This window comes from Mustela putorius, unplaced genomic scaffold (genome assembly GCF_011764305.1).
Source record: "Mustela putorius furo isolate JIRA1106 unplaced genomic scaffold, ASM1176430v1.1 tig00000929_pilon_pilon_pilon, whole genome shotgun sequence".
In the NCBI taxonomy this organism is placed as follows: Eukaryota; Metazoa; Chordata; class Mammalia; order Carnivora; family Mustelidae; genus Mustela; species Mustela putorius.
The window spans coordinates 1,794,650-1,815,338 of NW_025421520.1; the positions used below are offsets into that span (position 1 = coordinate 1,794,650).

Sequence of the window (20,689 nt, forward strand, 5' to 3'; positions counted from 1 at the left end):
GGCAGGCCTCCTCTCATTCTCTTCTGCTGCTTTCACGCACTCCGAGTCTCCTGTCATTAGATCGTGACCCGATTACTTCTCCCTTTTCCCTTCAGCCCTCTCCGTCCGGACGGTTCCTCTTCTATCCTTAAGGTTTCAGTTCTTGTTCATGATCATTCTTTCTGCCACTCTTCCTGTCACAACTGGTGATTTCAGTGTCTGCGTGGATGACCTTTCCAGGCCGCTTGGCCATCCACAGACCTCTCTCTTAATGGTCTTCCTCAGCCGCTTGCTGCCTGGGGCCCAGCGCAGGCCTGTCACTAGCGCTGACAAGTTCTCTTGCCGTCTCAACCGTCAGTCACCCTGCTCTCCAGCTCGCTGCCCGAGGTGTGCCATGCCCTGTGGTTCTTCATGCCATCTGTCCGTCTTGATAACTTTTTACTGCCTTTTCTCCCTCGCTTCCCTCAGACCCTCGATGCCTCGCGCGGTTTAAATTCCTGGGCTGTCGTTCGACTCAGTGCCCTGCTCTCTCAGTTTCCTTCCCTCTCTGCTTCGCTGAACGCTAGCCGTGGTCATAGCAGCTCTTGGTGTTCTCAGCACGCACCTATTCAGCTGCCTTCCTGGCCTTTCCTTAAAGATCCGATGGTGTGTTAGACGGACTTTACATTCTCCTGGAGTTATTTTCTATCTTCTTTTCCCTCAAGACTTCATTACTGTCAGTCTCAGCCGATGGCCTTGCTTCCTCGTTTCTTGAGAAAAACAGAAGCAAGCATGCTGAGATGCTGGCAGCCTCTTTCCTTCATATTGATTCACCTACCTGCTGCTCCCCTCACACGTGCCGCCTTTCTCTGATGCTGTGACTGGACTGTCCGTGCTTCCGGCGAAGTTCAGCCCTCCCGCCGTGCACTGGGTTCAGTCCCTTCTCCCTGATTCAAGGACACGCTGATGGCCGTTCCACTGTCTCTCTGACGTAACCAGCCTTTCTCCAACTGGATCATTTCCTTCAGCACAGAATATGCTGTAATTTTTCTCAGTAGAATGAACAAATGGGAGGAAGGAAATGAAATCGATCTGTCTTGACTTCTACCCCTTCTGGCTTATCATCTAGCGCTTTGCTTGTCTTGATAGCAGAACTCTTGGGGTTGTACCCTCATCAGTTTCATTGCCGTGCTCCACGTTGGGTTTTGGTGCCGCTGTCGCCTCCACTGCTGTACTGACGGTGCTGTTGTCCAGTTGGCTGGTGACCTCGGAGTCTTCACCTGCACTCCTCATTCCACTGGGTTTTCAGTTCACTATTCCCTTGTTCTTTTACTTAAGGAGATGCTGCTTCTCAAACAACTGCTGGTTTTTCTCTGTGTCCGTAGCTGCTTCTCACTGGAACGCCTCATACCTCAGTCCTTAAACTCTTCTCTTGTTTGTTTACCTGCACTCCTTTTTGGTTATCTTATCTGGTCTTGTGGCTTTGAATGCAATTTGTATGCTGCTGACCTCTCCTTTGACCTCTCCATCCGTCTAGTAGACATTTCTACTTGGATGCCTGATAAGCATCTCAAACATATCTTGTCCCGAATCAGCTAAAGATCTCATACCCCATTTCTGCTTCTGTTAGAGCCAACATGTCTCTATAGGTGGCAAATCCATTCTTTTAGGTGCTGAGGCCGATTCCTTAGAGGCTCTTTCTCGTAATTCCCATATGGATTCCTTTAGCAAAGTTGTTGTCTCCAGCGTCAAAGCATCTGCTTGCATATCACCACCTTGGTTTGAGTGACTGTCTCCTTTTGATTAGATTGTTGTGGTAGTTTCCTGATTACCCTCCATGTGTCTGTCTTTGGCCTTGTAAGTCAGAAGAGGTGCTTGAGATGTAAGATCGCCTCCCGTATTTGCCTCAAAGTTCTCTAGTGGCCTCCTTTTTCAGTCTGAATAAAAACCAGTTTTTGCAGTGGTTCCCTTTCTGCTCCCCATGTGCTCTCTGACTTGCTTCCCTGCAGTCTCCTTGCTGTTCTTCCCTGGCCTGTCACCTCCAGTCCCAGGGCATCGTGTTTCCCTTTTGCCTTCTGTCTTTCGGGTCTTTACCTAAAGAGCCCCTTCTTGGTGGTCTTTTCCATGTTGGAGCCCTGTGGACATGGTTCATACTGCCAGGCTCTACCTCTGCCCTGGCACTTCTCTCCCTCTTTCCTGCCTTGTTTTCCTGCAACACCTTCCATTTTCTCACGTACTGTTTTTTAGATATTGCCAGTTTCTCCATAGTAGGACAGGAGCGGCACAGGAGCAGGGATTTTTGTTCCTTTTCTTCCTTTCTGTGCTCCTGATCCCATGATATCCCCAGTCACATAGTGGGTGGTGAATACTGTGCTCCTGATCCCATGATATCCCCAGTCACATAGTGGGTGGTGAAAACTGTGCTCCTGATCCCATGATATCCCCAGTCACATAGTGGGTGGTGAAAACTGTTGCATGAGTAAACGAAGACATGAAAGACATGCGTGATGGAGACGGCATTTTACCACAAGGAAGTGAAGAAGGCATAAGAGATACAATTTGGTGATAGAATAGAAGAATTACATGGAGACAGTATTTAGCAAGGCCCACAGTAGAGACCTCTGAAGACAAGCCAAGACTGTGGGGACCTTATGCCCTGGGGTGTTAGTAGAGAAGCCGAGATAAGGTGATTTCCCCCCAGTGAAGCCCTGAAATTCGAGCAATCAAGACCCATTTCTACTCCAAGACCCCAGAAGAGTCGCCCAACAGAAAGTCCCATTACATTAATTGTGGTAGAAAATCTTTTGTAATTCCTACTTAGGGTTACGAGGATGCATATATCATTAGCATGTTTAAATGTTTAAGTAATGCAGCAGCATTAATTGAAATAATTAGCTTTCGTGTGTATATAGCCTATGGGTGTACTGGGTAACTTTAGAAGTACCATAATGAATAGGAATTATTTTTTATTGTTTAAGTTCAAAACCTTGACAGTTCTTTTAATGTAATTTATTTAAAAATATTGTAGACTTTGAACTTAATGATTCAATTCAATTTTTTAAGGTACTATTTTTATCTTCATGATAAAAAGTATATCGCTTTTGGTAGTAATTTCTTTTCTGCTTGATTTGGATCTTCTTTCGAAAGTCTTTTTCACTGAAGCTTGTATTAAGTCTTTCTTTGTGGAGTGTCAAGTTGCAGTACCTTTGTATTCTGAAAAATAGAAGATTGAAAAAAAATAACTCCGTCAATACAGTTACCTGTCAGAAGCAACTGGTCACCATCAGTTATAGAATCTTGCCTGTTTATCACGAAGTTGAGTTTGCCAGGCAGTTGCATGATGGTGACAAGGTTTACAGTGTATATACTTGGTTTAGAGTAGTGGCACCTGTCAGAGGCATTTTTTATCATCGCTGTCAGTACAGTTTGCTGATTTGGTCATTACTTGTCTGAAGTCTTTCAGGTGACACCCTTAATGTTGTAAGGAAGCTTGTATCACATCTTCTGTTTTCTACATACCTTCATCTTGACTTTCTTTAGCAGTTCTGTAGTCTAGCAATGGTTATTCTAGGAATACGATTTGCTGTTGGTCATGTCACTGAAGTTGAGATTATGTCAAATTTATCACGCCCTGGGCCCCTTTGAGCAGTGATGGGCTTGCACTGGCTGAAGGTGATCAGATATCAGCTCTCATCAACAACACATACATAGCAAAAATTGTTGACACTCCGTGACCCCCTTTTTGGCAGTATTGTGATAGAACAAAGTGTCTATTAATATCTTGACTTCCTAAGCTAATAGGAAGAATATTAACTCTTCTGGCAAAACGAATTGAATGGTTTCTTTTTAGTAAGATTACCAACATTTGGGTCCAAATGTCTGAAACAACGAGAGATACATTGTTAACAATTTATTCAGCTTCTGGAGCCATATAAACACTTTCTTGACCATAAATTGTGTCCCAAACAAATGATTCGTTGCAAGATGAAATGAGGTAACTAAAGAGAGGTAAGGTAAGATACAGTATTGGTAGATGGGGAGTAGTTGGGAGTAACAAACTGTAGAACAACTTAAGAGTCAAGTATCATATATCCTCTGAGCTTTAGAGGGCGATTGCTATATATAAATGATCTATATTTGTTAGCAGAAGATAAAATTCAATATACACGAGTTGCTTGTTCAACCACAACCTATTTGGATGATAGTATTCCTGATAGTACCATATATAAATATGAAATTTAAAAAAATCTTAATATCTTATCTAGTTGAAGATCTACCAATAACTTATATCTAAAGTTAAAAAAAAAAAAAGCAATCCACCGTGAGCAACAACTTTAACTGTATATAGCTTTTTTTAAAAAAAGTTTTATCTATTTGAGAGAGAGAGAGAAAAGAGGGCACAAATGGGGTGAGGGGCAGGAGGGACAAGCCACCTCCCAACAGGGCCTGATGCAGGGCTCAATCCCAGGACCCCAGGATCCCAACCTGGGTGGAAGCCAGAGGCTTAACCGACTGAGCCACACAGCTGTGCCAGTACATAGATTTCTATAATGCTCTTAAAGCTGATTGTTTAATATTTTCTGTCTTGCTGTGGTCATTTGTAATGAGAGTATACTTGAATTTTCAAATTGTGTTGTATGTCAAATGTCTTACATTGCTTGATTCGGTACTTAGCCATAGTTTTGAGGATATGTCATGAGTCAATAGAAACTAACATTTTAACAAATACTAGCATTGCCGATGAAATAGAAATAGAGTGTTTGAGTATATGGATTGTCCATCCCTTTTATAGATAATAACAGTTCGTTGATGCTGAGATAGATGTCGTAGAGATTTTAATGTCCAGGCTTCAGTTTTCAAAAACTTTCTGGGGTCTGCCTCATTGGCAGTGGCTCTGTGCTGAACAATAATGGGGGTTTGCTTTGGGGACTCTTCACTCTATGAAGTTTTAGGACTCTTGGGCTTTAAACATCAAAATTATCTGTCGAAGTGATTAGAAATAATTAGAAAGTGGGGCACCTGGGTGGCTCAGTGGGTTAGGCCTCTGCCTTCGGCTCAGGTCATGATCTCAGGGTCCCTCAGCAGGGAGCCCGTTTCCTCCTCTCTCTCTGCCGGCCTCTGCCTACTTGTGATCTCTGTCTGTCAAATAAATAAATAAGATCTTTAAAAAAAAGGAAGTAATTAAAAAATACTTGAGGGACCTTATAAACTGGTCATAGAGATCACATTGGTCAGTTTAATGATGTGTTAAGTATAATCAAAATTTTAGAGATTTACTTAGGCAACAGATTTTCTAATCAACTTTTTTGGGTTATATGCTAAATTTAAAAAATGAAAGACTAATCAGCTTATAATAGGGGTGTCTATTTCTAAATAGTATTCATTAGAGACTGAGTTTAGGACACTAAATTATTTAGGGAGGTTTATTGCTTCACATTATTTGAATTATTTATATACCAATGTAGAGATTTATGTTTATTTTAAAAAATGCATTACATATTTTAAATTAAATAGTATCTGCCCTTTAACACATGAATGTCAGTTAAAGCTGTCTTATGTATTAAGGCTTAGTTATTGAAGAAATGCTAGGCTTTGGGAAATTTTGTTATCTTGGACGCAAAATATTTTCAATACCACACTAGTTTTTCAGCTTAAGAATAAAGCCAGGAAAAGTTGCCTTCAGCTATTAGTTTTCCTGAATCCAAAGAGACGGGTGGGGCAGGATCAAAAATACTTACTTGATCAAAGTTATTGGCTCTGAAGGTATTCTTACCTGTGAGAGGAAGATGAAAGGTGTTGTTTTTATTGCACGCTAGTAACAGTGTAATTTTGAACTAATTGGTGTTGAACTGCCAATCACCTAGGGGAATGCAAATAGATACTCTTCTAATTTCCTTTGAGGTAGTGAAATCTTATGTCGAGGCTGGAAGAAAAACAGAATAATACCGTTAAATTGACCTTAAATGAGCTGCTTTGTGGTTTTCTTGGAGAATCCCTTTTTATTTTTCATGACTAGTCCAGACAGGTTTTGTCTACCAATTTGACTTATTGACTAGACAATGCTGACATGGAACATGTTAGATTCATTTTGAAATAAAGTAAGGATAATACAATTGTTCAGGATATTTTGATGATTTTTTTTGGTGCAACTTAAATTGCCTTCACATTTCAGTGTGTGTTTGCAGTGTGTCTTAATTCCTTACAATAGCCGTCATTCCTTTTGGTCATTTGTAATGGAAGATTCTGCCTATAAACAAGCTTGCTCTTCTCACTAAGGTCATGTTACGTATATAGTAAAGGATGGCAGTGTGTTCGAAAATTGTGTTATTCCAGGTGAATCTAATCATTTAATGAAAGAATGCTTTGTTTGAAGAAAATGAGAATGTATTCTTAATTTTTGTGTGCAAGTCAGTCAATATTTATTAATTATTGTGTGCCTAGCATTGTGTCACCTAAAAATAAAAACGCAGCATTTCAGAAATACAACTTTATTTCTCCTAGATATCTGGATTGAGCTCTGTAGACATCAAACCCGCAGAGCGGGCACTTCTATCTTTTCATGTAGCTTAAAGTTGGCGCCAGGAATACTGTTTCTTCTGATATCTGTTCCCTTTCAGAATTCTGAATAATCATCAGATTATTTTTTTGTACACTGAACAAGTTACTGGAATAATGCTGCTGCTGCTGCTGCTTCTTTTTTTAACTTCTTTATTTTATTTATTTTTATTATGTTATGTTAGTCACCATACAGTACCTCATTAGTTTTTGATGCAGTGTTGTACGATTCATTGTTTGCATATAAGACCAAGTGCTCCATGCAGTATGTGCCCTCCTTAATGCCCATCACTGGGCCAACCCATCTCCCTACCCCCCTCCCCTCTAAAACCCTCAGTTTGTTTCCCAGAGTCCATAGTCTCTGATGGTTCATCTCCCCCTCGATTTCCCCCCTTCATTTTCCCTTCCTTCTCCTAATGTTCTCCATGCTATTCCTTATGCTCCACAAATAAATGAAACATTTGTAATTGACTCTCTCTGCTTGACTTATTTCACTCAGCATAATCTCCTCCAGTCCCGTCCATGTTGATGCAAAAGTTGGTTATTCATCCTTTCTGATGGCTGAGTAATATTCCATTGTATATATGGACCACATCTTCTTGATCCATTCATCCGTTGAAGGGCATCTTAGCTCTTTATTTTATTTATTTATGTATGTATTTATTGAAGACACTGTCTTATTTCCATTGGATATTTTCCCCTGCTTTGTTGAAGATTATTTGACCATAGAGTTGAGGGTTCCTATCTGGGCTCTCTATTCTGTTCCATTGGTCTGTGTGTCTATTTTTGTGCCAGTACCATGCTGTCTTGGTGATCACAGCTTTGTAGTAAAGCTTGAGATCAGGCAGTGTGATGCCCTTACCTTTGTTTTTCTTTTTCAACATCCTTGATGATTCGGGGTCTTTTCTGGTTCCATACAAATTTTAGGATTATTTATTCCAGTACTTTGAAAAATGCTATTGGTATTTTGATCAGGATGGTATTGAAGGTATAGATTGCTCTGGGCAGCATAGACATTTTAACAATGTTTATTCTTCTGATCCATGAGCATGGAATGTCTTTCTTTTTATGTCTTCTTTGATTTCTTACATGAGTGTTCTGTAGTTTCTAGAGTGTAGATCCTTTACCTCTTCAGTTAGGTTTATTCCAAGGTATCTTACAGTTTTTGGTGCTATTATAAATGGAATTGATTCTCTAGTTTCTCTTTCTACAGTTACATGTTAGTGTATAAGAAAGCAACTGATTTCTGCGTATTGATTTTGTATCCTGCCACATGACTGAATTGCTGTGTGAGTTATAGTAATTTGGGGGTGGTATCTTTTGGGTTTTCCACGTAAAGTATCAAGTCACCTGTGAAGAAAGAGAGTTGGACTTCTTTTACAATTTGAATACCTTTTACTTCTTTTTTTTGTCTCATTGCTGTTCCTAGAACTTCTAGTACTCTATTGAACAGTAGTGGTGAGAGTGGGCATCCTTGTTGTGTTTCTGTTAAGGGAAAGGCTGTCAGCTTTTCCCCTTTGAAAATGATATTGCTGTGGGTTTTTCATAGATGGATTTTATGAAATTGAGGTATGTTCCCTCTATTCCTGTACCCTGAAGAGTTTTAATCAGGAAAGGATACTGTATTTTATCAAATGCCTTTTCTGCATCAATTGAGAGGACCATGTGGTTCCCCCCTCTCCTTTTATTCATGTTTTCTATCACATTGATTGATTTGCGAATGTTGAACCACTTTAGCATCCTAGGGATAAATCGCACCTTGTTGTAGATAATCCTTTTAATGTACATTTGAATCCTCTGAGCTAGAATCTTGTTGAGAATTTTGGCATCCATATTCATCAGGGATATTGGTCCAAAATTCTCCTTTTTGATGGGGTCTTTGCCTGGCTTTAGGATCAAGGTAATGCTGGCCTCTTTGAAGAGTCCGGAAGTTTTCCTTCTGTCTCTATTTTTTGAAACAGCTTCAGGAAATAGATATTATTTCATCTTTGAATGTTTGGTAGAATTTCCGAGGGAGCCCATCAGGTCCTGGATTCTTATTTCTTGGGAGGTTTTTGATCACTGCTTCAATCTCATTACTGGTTATTGGTCTACTCAAGTCGTCGGTTTCTTCTTGTTTCAGTCTTGGTAGTTTATAGGTTTATAGGAATGCATTCATTTCTTCCAGGTTGCTTAACTTATTGGCATATAGCTGTTGATAATAATTTCTGATGCATTTCCTTGGTGTTAGTCATGATCTCTCCCCTTTCATTCATGGTTTTATTAATTTGGGTCCTTTTTCTTATCTCTTGGGTAAGTCTGGCCAGTGGTTTATTGATCTCACTGATTCTTTCAAGGAAGCAGCTTCTAGCTTTGTTGATGTGTTCTGCTATATTTCTGGTTTCTATTTCATTGGTCTCTGCTCTAGTCTTAATTATTTCCTTTCTCACATGTGGGTTAGGCTTAATTTGTTGTTGATTCTCCAGTTGTTTAAGGTGTAAAGATAGTTTATGTATTCGGGATTTTTCTATGTTTTGAGTGAGGCTTGCATGGCCGTGTATTTCCCTCTCAGGACCGCCTTTGCCGTATCCCACCCCGGCTTCTGGATCCGTGTGTCTTCATCCTCGCTGGCTTCCATGAACTGCTTAAGTTCTTTGATTTCCTGGTTGACTCAAACATTCTTGAGCAGGGTGGTTTTTAGCTTCCAAGTGTTTGAATTTCTTCCAAACTTTTTCTTGTGATTGAGTTCCAGTTTCAAAGCATCTTGGTCTGAGAATATGTAGGGAATAATATCATTCTTTCAATAGTGGTTGAGACCTGATTTCTGACCCAGTATGTGGTCTCTTCTGGAGAAAGTTCCATGTGTGCTCAAGAAGAATGAGTATTCTGTTGTTTTAGGGTGGAATGTTCTGTATATATCTATGAGGTCTATCTGATCCATTGTGTCATTCAAAACTCTTGTTTCTTTGCGGATTTTCTGCTTAGATCATCTGTCTGTTGCTGAGAGTAGAGTGTTGAGGTCTCCTACAATTAATGTATTCTTATCGATATGTGTCTTTATTTTGGTTAACAGGTGGCTTATGTGTTTGGTTGCTCCCACATTGGGGGCATAGATATTTACAATTGTTAGATCTTTAAGAATGATACAGTGTGGGGCACCTGGGTGTCTCAGTGGGTTAAAGCCTCTGCCTTCAGCTCAGGTCATGATCTCAGGGTCCTGGGATCGAGTCCTGCATCAGGCTCTCTGCTCGGCAGGGAATCTGCTTCCCCCCCCTTCTCTCTCTGCCTGCCTCTCTGCCTACTTGTAGTCTCTGTCTGTCAAATAAATAAATAAAATCTTAAAAAAAAAAAAAGAATGATACAATGTCCTTCTGTATCTCTGACTACATTCTTTAGCTTAAAATCTAATTTGTCTGATATGAGAATTATTACCCAGCTTTCTTTTGTCTGTTGGCCTGAAAGATGTTTCTCTATCCCTTTGCTTTCAGTCTGGATGTATCTTTAGGCTTTAGGTACAGAATGAATCTCTTGTGGACAGCATATGGATGGGTACTGTCTTTTTATCCAGTCCGCAACTCCGTTCCATTTTATGGGAACATTTAGGCTGTTCACATTGAGAGTGATTATTGAAAGATATGATTTTATTGTCATCATGTTTTCTGTGAGGTCTTTGTTTCTATAGATTGTCTCTGGAAGTTTCTGTTTCTATAGATTGTCTCTGGAAGTTTCTTCAGGTCTTTCTTCTTTTATAGAACCCCCCTTAATATTTCTTACAGGGTGGACATAGTGGTCACATATTCTTTTAGTTTCTGCTGGCCCTGGAACCTCTTTATCTCTCCATCCATTCTAAATAATAGCCTTGCCAGATAAAGTATTCTTGGGTGCATGTTCTTTTCATTTAGTACCCTGAATATGTCTTGTCAGCCCTTGCCAGGTCTCTGTGGACAGGTCTGACGAGATTCTGATGTTCCTCCCTCTGTACATAAGTAATCTCTTCCCTCAACTGCCCTTAAGATGGTTTTCTTGCTTCTAAGATTTGTGAGTTTTACTATTACATACCAGGGCATTGGTCTGTTCTCCTTGATCTTGGGAGGGGTCCTCTCTGCCTCTAGGACATGATGCTTGTTTCATTTCCCAGATTAGGGAAGTTCTCAGCTACGTTTTGCTCAAATATATCTTCTGGTCCTCTCTCTCCAGCCCCTCAAGGACCCCAATGATTCTGACATTGGAACGTTTCATGGCATCATTTATTTCTCTAATTCTGTTTTTATGGATTTTAAGCTGCTTGTTTCAGGTCTCTTCCTGTTTCTTCTTTTCTATCAGTTTGTCTTCTAAATCACTGATTCGTTCTTCTGCCTCATTTGCCCTAGCTGTTAGAGTATCTAGATTAGATTGGATCGCATTGATAGCATTTTTAAGTTCTGCCAGATCAGCTGTTATTTCTGCCCTTAGAGAATCTGTGCTATCATTAATAGTTCTCTCCATCCTCCTACTGTCTGCTTAACTGTTAACCTGAAGTCTGTTTCCGACGTCTTGCTTATATCCATATCCATTAGTTCTGTGGCCGAGGCCACAGTCTCTGAATTTTCCCTGTGTTGGAGGTTCCTCCACTTAGTCATTTTGTTGGGTGGTTGAGGGAATGTACAGAGTCTACATTATTGATCACAACTCAAGCAAGATGCACGTGTTTTATAGGGACCATAGGGCTGTCGGTCTCTTGTTCTTCTAGCCTGTCTTCTTGGGGAGAGGCCTGCTGCACTGTTACTCAGACAACCCCCTGTTTGGGCAGAGTTGCCCTGCTCCCTGTGGGGGTGGCATGGGCTCAGTGGAAAGTGTTTTGGAGGCTTTTGTTCTCTGGTCGCTTTCCCTGGTGGCTTCCCACATCTCTTCCAAGAGTCATGGCTGAAGTGACTGTATCTAAACTTCTGTCTCAGAACAGAGAGATGCCATTTTGTTCTCCAATGAGCTGTCCAGGCCACACTGTCACCATTTTTGTCTGTGCTGCTAAAAACTGCAGCGACCTGGGTTGTGCGCCCCACAGCAACACTCGCAGCTCTCGCTTCCACATCCAGGCATGTCTCTCTGCCCTTTGTGCTTCTAAAACCGCCAGCTGCCCCCAGTTCACACCTGTGCCCGTGCAGCTAAAGGTTTCAGTCGGGGGGGCTGTCCTAAAGTCCTTGCCCTTCTGCTACCAGTCTGTGAGTCTGTGCCCAGTCCCCAGTGCAGGAGGCACAGGATCCCAGAGGCTCCCTCCCTTCCCCCTCGCATTTATTTTCCAATATTGCCGGCAGAGTCATGGCTCCCGCTTCATACCTTCATACCTTGGAACAAACCGCCGGAGATATTCTGTTTGTATGGATCCAGATATATCTTCCTACATTGGGGGCTGATTTCATGGTTGTTCAGAGTGGTCTAGTAGATATCCAGCTAGATTCAGTTGAAATGGGATCCCCTACTCTTCCACCATCTTTTTCTCCCCCACCCCCGGAGTAATGCTTCTTTATAAATATAGGGAATGAAGTGTAGTTTGGAATTGTATTTGTAATTAATCAGATAGAGAAGTTAAAAGAGCATTAACTATAGATACCATATAATTTATGAAGAAATGGGCTAAAAAGCAAAAGGTATCTGAAGGACTGTGTTTAAGTCTAAGCTTTGATTCAAAGACACTTGTAAACCTTAGAATACTATGGCATCTTACTGTAAGTCTTGTTCTTATATGGAGACATTCATTGATTCTATGATTTAATTGTCTCCCTTTGGCTTTGGTTACCAGAAACTCTATAAATTACATTCATAGTCAAAGTTTAGTAGTCTTGGGCTGCACTTTCTGAATATCTCTGTCTTTAACCCTGTTCTCCTATAAATGTCAATTATATATTGACTAGTAAAATGATTAAACTCAGAAGCTCTGGAAATACTATAGAACAGTTTAGTGCATTCAAGACCTCAGGCCCTCCAAAGAAGGCATTGAATTTCTCTCTCTTCTCTCTCTTCAGTGACACAAGTGAGGAAGGAGATTCAGAGAGCATATAGTACTTACCTTTCCTAGAAATGCAGTGTAAGAGTAGAGTTTTGTGATTCTCTAAGAGGGCTTAGAAAACGAGCCTCTGAATCCCCCTAGTGCATTAGCATCTGTGCCATCTTGTACATTGGGCCTGAATCCTCTGTTTTCTTTCTCCCTTTGAGAAAGGAGAACTGGGCAGAGAGAAACCCCAGAGCACTGACACTTCTTCCTGCATTGTTGTTTCTGGCCAGTTTATCCCTAGGCCCCCAAAACGGAAATTGCTGGGCCCTCAAAATGGTTTGTCATTGTGTGAAGGACTGTCTGTCTTGATTCAGTGTGAAGGGAACAGTAGCAGTGCATAAAGAAAAATGATCACTCACTTAAGACCGAGTGAAGAAGGTTAAGATGAGTATCTACAGCAATGAGTCCCACTGAAATCGAAAGTTAATGGAGACAAATAAGAATTTGTACTTAGTCCCCAAAAGTAGTGTGGACTTTTAAGGAGATATCATATAGAACAACAACAACAAAAGGCCACCTAGAATATGAAAAAAAATCAAAAATTCAGTAGACAAAAGATGAAGTAGTCCTTATGATAGGCAGTATAGTGACCCTGCAGAAGTCGCTAAGTCCTAACCACCCCGATCCTGTAAACATATTCCCTACATAGCCAGAGGGACTTTGTAAGGTAATTAGGGGAAGAGCTCAAGATGATCCCAGATGATCTGCTGGACCCAGTGTCCTCATGGCATTGTTATAAGTGAGGGTTCAAGAAGATGTGACAGTGGAAGTAAATGTAGTGTGACCTGAAGAAGGGACCATGAGCCAAGGAGTGCAGGTGCCTCTAGAAGCTGGAAAAGACAAGGGAACAGATCTCTCCTGGGGTCTCCAGAAGGAACACCGTCCTGCTGACACCCAGATTTCAGACTTCTGATCTCTAGAATGTGAGATAATAAATTTGTAGTGTTTAAGCCACTAAGTTAACGTACTTCGTTACAGCAGCCATAGGGAGTGAGGGTAGTCTTTCTGAACATTGAATTAATTATCTGGTAGAATCTAGTGGGAGGCCTGTTGCATGTCACAAACCAAAAGTACAAAGCGAGGGAAACCAGTGAAATGACACACAGACTGTAGAGCTAAGCTTCTTAATCTAAGTAGTAAGCATCTAGAAGGAGGAAGAAGAACAAGTATAAGAAAATTAAGTAAATAGATAATAGAAGAAAATGTCAAGCTGAAGAAAGATTTTAGTGCAGGTTAAAAGACCAGAGTCCTAGACAAGGTTATTAAACAGGACATTTAAAAGATCTAGATTTATTGTGTAACATTGTTAAATTCCAAGAATAGTGATAAGAAAACACCTTACAAGCTTTCTTATAGAAAGATCACTTATAAAGGAGTGAGAAATCAACATCAAACTTCCCATTTGTAACCTGCTAAGGATTATTGAATAATATTATTAGTTTTAAGTGTTGGGGGGAAGATTCCATTGAAAAACTCATATATTTATAAATATGTCATATGTATATTAGGACCAAAAAAGACATTTGTTTATTCCTTCATTTCATATCTGTATGTTGAGTATCTGGTTTGTGTAGATACTATTCTAGACATTAAGGATGTGGCAACTTTTATACTGAAAGAAAAATTTAATAATAATCATATACCCCAAAATTAATTAATTAATTAATTAGAGGGACCAGGCGAGGGGTAGAGGGAAATGGAGTCTTTTAAAATGATTTTTCTTTCTTTCTTTCCTTTTTTTTTTTTTTTAAGATTTTATTTATTTACTTATCAGAGAGAGAGAGAGAGAGAGCGAGCACAGGCAGACAGAGAGGCAGCAGAGGCAGAGGGAGAAGCAGGCTCCCTGCCAAGCAAGGAGCCTGATGTGGGACGTGATCCCAGGATGCTGGGATCATGACCTGAGCTGAAGGCAGCTGCTTAAACAACTGAGCCACCCAGGCGTCCCTGAAAGGGAGAGTCTAAAGCAGGCTTTATGCCCAGCATGGAGCCTGTCTCAGGGTTTGAGCTCATGATCCTAGATCATGACCTGAGCCAAAATCAAGAGTCGGACACTTAACCGACTGAGCCACCAGGCACCCTAGTATAGTAAATATTTTAAAATAAATCTGAGCAAAATCCAGGATTTAGGAGGAATGGATGGGAAGCAATGAAAGAACAGATAAAAGTATGAAAGCTTCACCTTGGTGCAGGAGTTACTCAGTAGAGCATCGCTATGGGATTATAACTATATTGTATTGAAAAAAAAGTACAAGTCTATGTGTGTTAACAGTGAGAAAGTAACCACCAAAGGACCAAATTAACATGGGGGAAAAGAATAAATAGAAGTTCTACTAGCTGGGAAAAGAAGAACTAATGAGCAAAATAAACAGATATTATGAAATTACATGAAAGGAGAAAGAGCCACCAGTCTTCATAAAAAGCCAACTTATAGATGGCGGCACTCAGTCCCTGGATGTCACTGTTGAGCTGTGGGGGGAAAACCTACTTTGAAGCCCACTCTGTGTTTAAACTCCTAATTTCATGAAATTATTATTTTTTTTAAAGCTTCTTTGAATTGAGGTTTTTGGTTCAGTGGAAAACATTCTAATAAATACGTCTCATTTCACATGGGAGAACTCTGGGTTCAGAGAATGAGAGCTTGAGAAAATCCCAATAAAATTTTGGAATTTAGCAGACCCGAGAGAACCTTCGAAGTAACCAGTTTACCCAGACCCAAGGAAGCTAAATCCTAAGCCATCTGTGCTTGATTTATATCCTGGAATCCCCCAGAGTCTCAAGAGGGGGCACCAGCAGATATGAGAGTGGAGTGAGTTTCAAGTAAGGAGGTTACTTGAAGATCCTGTTGATGAAGCGATTTGATCTCCACGTTTTTCCCTCCATCCAAGGTACCAGGCACTGCCTCTTTCCTGCCAAGAGAAGAGGGAGGGTTGTTCTCCAGAGAGTGAAACAGAGGCTGTGGCCTGGACACAGTGTGAAGTAGAGGATGGGGTGAGTGCTCACAGGCTCCCATCTCCCTTCACTTGGACAGCTTGATATTCCAAGGAGATCAGAAGAGTCTTATCTGGGGAGTCTGTGTAGCCCAGGAGGAAAGTCCCACAGATGGTGATAAATAAACATCTGAAAAGATGCTCAACCACATTTAGGGAAATGCATGTTAAAGTATCAATAAGAAAATATTTTTTATCCATCATACTGGCCAAAACTCAAGAATTACAACATCCAGTGCTAGGGTAAATACAGGAAGAAAATAGGTACTTTCAAAAGTTGTAAATGGGAATGTAAATTATTATAATAATTTCTTTTTTTCCCCATATATTTGAGAGAGAGAGAGGGAGAAAGTGTGTGTGTGTGTGTGCACATGTGTGAGCCTGGAAGTAAGGGCAGAGGGAGAGGGGGAGAGAGACTCTTAATCAGGCTCCATGCCCAATGCAGAGCTTATTGTGGGGCTTGATCTCATGATCCTGAAATCATGACCTGAGCCGGTATCGAGTCTAATGCTTAACTGACTGAGCCACCCAGGTGTCCTTATTTTTAAAAATTATTACAGTATTTAAACCATTACAGTAAATTACAGTATTTGGAAGAAGTAACCTTTAAATATCTCTTAACCTGTAAATGCTTATATCCTTTGACTCAGCAATTGAAATTTTGGGAATCTGTCCTGTAGAAAAAATAGAATTAGAATATACTGGATATGCATACAGACATTTTTGCTCAACATTTTGTGTACTTGCAAAAAAACAGAGGAAAACCTGACTAGTCATAAGTGGAATAACTAAATAAAATTGAAATGCATCCATACTATAGAATGTTATTCATTTGTTAAAGGTGTTGCCACTATCTATAAACATGGATGTATCATTGATTAGGAAAGCAAGTGGTAAAAGCAAGTGGTAAAATAGCATGTCTGCTTTAATCCATTCCTATAAGATATATAATAGAAACCATGTGTATGTTATGTACATATGTATGAATAGTTACATGATCATGAAGAAAGGTGTGGAAGCATCAACCAGACTGTTACCAGTTGTCACTTTAGGGAGGTGGGTTAGAGAACGAGATCATGAATTTCTTCCACTTTCTATCGACATATAATACTTTTGTCATTATTGAAAAATTAACAATGGATCAAGTAAAAATTTATCAAAGTCAGGCATTTTCTAGGAAACAGGTAATATTTAATCAGTAAGAACTTGAAGTCTTTTTTTTTTTTTAAGATTTTAAAATTTATTTGACAGACATCACAAGTAGGCAGAGGCAGGCAGAGAGAGAGAGAGAGGAGGAAGCAGGCCCCCTGCTGAGCAGAGAGCCCGATGCGGGGCTCGATCCCAGGACCCTGAGATCATGACCTGAGCCGAAGGCAGCGGCTTTAACCCACTGAGCCACCCAGGTGCCCCCGAACTTGAAGTCTTAAGTGATGAAGAAGTAGATATATTTTCCAGTGGATCACAACAGCATTTGTTTTTATTCTTTGTGATCAGGGTTTGTAGTGTGTTATCTTATATTTTAATTTGAGGGCTACCCATTCTATGCTGTTAAGGTTCTGTTGTTATACTTCTAAAATACATTTGCTTTTGACAGGACTGTCTTCATCAGTGGAATACAATATAATGGAGTTGGAACGAGAACTTGAAAATGTGAAGACTCTTAAGACAAAATTAGGTATTGTACATTTTTGTTCTTGACTCATGTACTGGTCTTGGATTCTTTCCAAAGACTTTCCTGTAGTCTGAAATATTCAAAAAAAATGATGAAATCTTTAGTGTATGTTATACGCTTCCGATCTGTGCAAAGCTATTGATACAGACTGTTTCTTAGTTTGGGGAGAAGGTGAATTTCCTGTTTGTCGATGTCTCATACATGCGTAAATGACTTTTCCGATGCCGGTGTTCGGAGATGTCCGTCTGTTGTCTCTTCACTTGCATTATTTCTGACAAATAATCTTCTGTCATCCTCATCTTTTGAATCTTTTTCCTCTCTCTGCTTTTAAGGTGTCCTCTTTGTCATTGACTGAACAGTTTGATAAACGTGTGCTTTAGAGTAGTTTCCTTTATGCTTCTGATTCATTGGGTTCATTGAGGCTCTTGGATCTGGGAATTTATAGTTTTCATCTAATATGGAGCATTTTTGGCCACTGTTTTTCCAAATGTTTTTTTCTTTTCTTCTCTGTGCCCCCATTTCAGGGACTCCAGCTGCATGTTACACTGCCCCCCCCCCACGAAGTTGCCCCCCAAACTCATGGATTTTCCTTTATTTTTCAGATTTTTTTTTCTGTGTGTTTCATTTTGGATAGTTCCTATTACTATATGTTCATGTTCACTACTCTTTTCTGTTGAGTATCTAATCTGCATTTAATCCTATCTATTGTATTCTTCTCAAATCTTGCATTTTTAAAAAAATTGTTTTTAAATAGGCTCCATGCCCAGTGTGGAGCCCAGTGCAGGGCCTGAGCACACGATCCTGAGATCAAGACCTGAGATGAGATAGAATTAGATGCTCACCCGACTGAACCCAGGCATTCTCAGATACTGTAGTTTTTATATGTGGAAGTTCTGTTTAGAACTTAGTCTGTGTCCTCCACTTTTTAAAAAATATGGAATACATTATATAGTAGCACTTACAGTGTTTTTATCTGCTAATTCTAACTTCTGTGTTCTTGATAGATTTTGATTGATTGGCTTTTCTTCTCATCATTGGTTGTATTTTTGTGGTTTTATGCATGGCAATTTTTGATTGGATAGTGGACACTGAGAATCTTATTGCTGGTTGCTGATATTTTTGTATTCCCATAAGTGTGGAACTTTATTCTGGGATGCAGTTAAGTTACTTGGAAGTAGTTTGATATTCTTGGGTTTTGCTCTGAAGGCTTGTCAGGCACGGCTAGAGCAGCATTTCCTCTGGGGTCAGTCATTCCACACTAAGGCAGCTGTGCTCCTGATCGATGAGGTCTCGTTCCTGTCTTGGGGGAACAGGCCCTATTCTTGGCCCTTTATAATAGTTGGTTACTTCTGCTCCATCTAACCTTGTTGGGAGGTTCTTTCTTCAGCTGAGGGTTGTTTGTTCATGTACCTGAGCTGATCTTTACCCAACTGAAGACTCAAGATAACTCTCTGAAGATCTGGGGCAGTCTGGGGATTTTTGTCGGTGGTACTTTGCTCTGTACAGTCCAGCTAACTAGGTTTCTCCACACTCCTGTTTTAAGTCTTCAGCTCAACAAATAAGTAAGGCTTTGCTTGGGTTCCTGTGCCCTCTACTGTGGCTGGTAAACTGTCGAGAGACAGTAAGCAGGGGCAAACCCATGGCTTGCCTTGTATGCTTCCCACCTCTCAGAGAGCATTGTTGTTCTGTGACCGCATTCCAGGGTCGAAACTGTTTCATATGCATGTGTTTTTTGTTTCCTGATTGCTTTAGCCTGGATAGAAAATTGGTCCCTATGATTACTCTGTCTTCAGAAATTGTTTTGTTGGGACGCCTGGGTGGCTCAGTTGGTTAAGCGGCTGCCTTCGGCTCAGGTCATGATCCCAGCGTCCTGGGATCGAGTCCCACATCGGGCTCCTTGCTTGGCAGGGAGCCTGCTTCTCCCTCTGCCTCTGCCTGCCACTCTGTCTGCCTGTGCTTGCTCTCGCTTCTCTCTCTATGACAAATAAATAAAAAATAAAAAAATCTTTTTTTTTTTTTTTTTTTTTTTTTTTTTTTTAATTTTTTATTTTTTATAAACATATATTTTTATCCCCAGGGGTACAGGTCTGTGAATCACCAGGTTTACACACTTCACAGCACTCACCAAATCACATACCCTCCCCAATGTCCATAATCCCACCCCCTTCTCCCAAACCCCCTCCCCCCGGCAACCCTCAGTTTGTTTTGTGAGATTAAGAGTCACTTATGGTTTGTCTCCCTCCCAATCCCATCTTGTTTCATTTATTCTTCTACCCACTTAAGCCTCCATGTTGCATCACCACTTCCTCATATCAGGGAGATCATATGATAGTTGTCTTTCTCTGCTTGACTTATTTCGCTAAGCATGATACGCTCTAGTTCCATCCATGTTGTTGCAAATGGCAAGATTTCATTTCTTTTGATGGCTGCATAGTATTCCATTGTGTATATATACCACATCTTCTTGATCCATTCATCTGTTGATGGACATCTAGGTTCTTTCCATAGTTTGGCTATTGTGGACATTGCTGCTATAAACATTCGGGTGCATGTGTCCCTTTGGATCACTACATTTGTATCTTTAGGGTAAATACCCAATAGTGCAATTGCTGGATCATAGGGCAGTTCTATTTTCAACATTTTGAGGAACCTCCATGCTGTTTTCCAGAGTGGCTGCACCAGCTTGCATTCCCACCAACAGTGTAGGAGGGTTCCCCTTTCTCCGCATCCTCGCCAGCATCTGTCATTTCCTGACTTGTTGATTTTAGCCATTCTGACTGGTGTGAGGTGATATCTCATTGTGGTTTTGATTTGTATTTCCCTGATGCCGAGTGATATGGAGCACTTTTTCATGTGTCTGTTCGCCATCTGGATGTCTTCTTTGCAGAAATGTCTGTTCATGTCTTCTGCCCATTTCTTGATTGGATTATTTGTTCTTTGGGTATTGAGTTTGCTAAGTTCTTTATAGATTCTGGACACTAGTCCTTTATCTGATATGTCGTTTGCAAATATCTTCTCCCATTCTGTCAGTTGTCTTTTGATTTTGTTAACTGTTTCCTTTGCTGTGCAAAAGCTTTTGATCTTGATGAAATCCCAGTAGTTCATTTTTTCCCTTGCTTCCCTTGCCTTTTGCGTTGTTCCTAGGAAGATGTTGCTGCGGCAGAGGTCGAAGAGGTTGCTGCCCGTGTTCTCCTCAAGGATTTTGATGGATTCCTTTCGTACATTGAGGTCCTTCATCCATTTTGAGTCTATTTTTTTGTGTGTGGTGTAAGGAAATGGTCCAATTTCATTTTCCTGCATGTGGCTGTCCAATTTTCCCAGCACCATTTATTGAAAAGGCTGTTTTTTTTTTCCATTGGACATTCTTTCCTGCTTTGTCGAAGATTAGTTGACCATAGATTTGAGGGTCTATTTCTGGGCTCTCTATTCTGTTCCATTGATCTATGTGTCTGTTTTTGTGCCAGTACCATGCTGTCTTGATGATGACAGCTTTGTAATAGAGCTTGAAGT

The 20,689-nt window shown here is 40.5% G+C and overlaps 1 protein-coding gene across 8 annotated transcripts in view; it reads left to right on the forward strand.

Annotated features, from left to right (window-relative positions):
- Positions 1-20,689, forward strand: part of LMBR1 (limb development membrane protein 1) — a 163,685-nt gene that overhangs the window by 102,622 nt on the left and 40,374 nt on the right. For all 8 annotated transcript variants that reach the window (XM_045086287.1, XM_045086285.1, XM_045086288.1 and 5 more), the window contains one exon: positions 17,102-17,182. In XM_045086287.1, the coding sequence (XP_044942222.1) occupies positions 17,102-17,182 (81 nt within the window). The remainder of the gene's footprint in view (positions 1-17,101; positions 17,183-20,689) is intronic.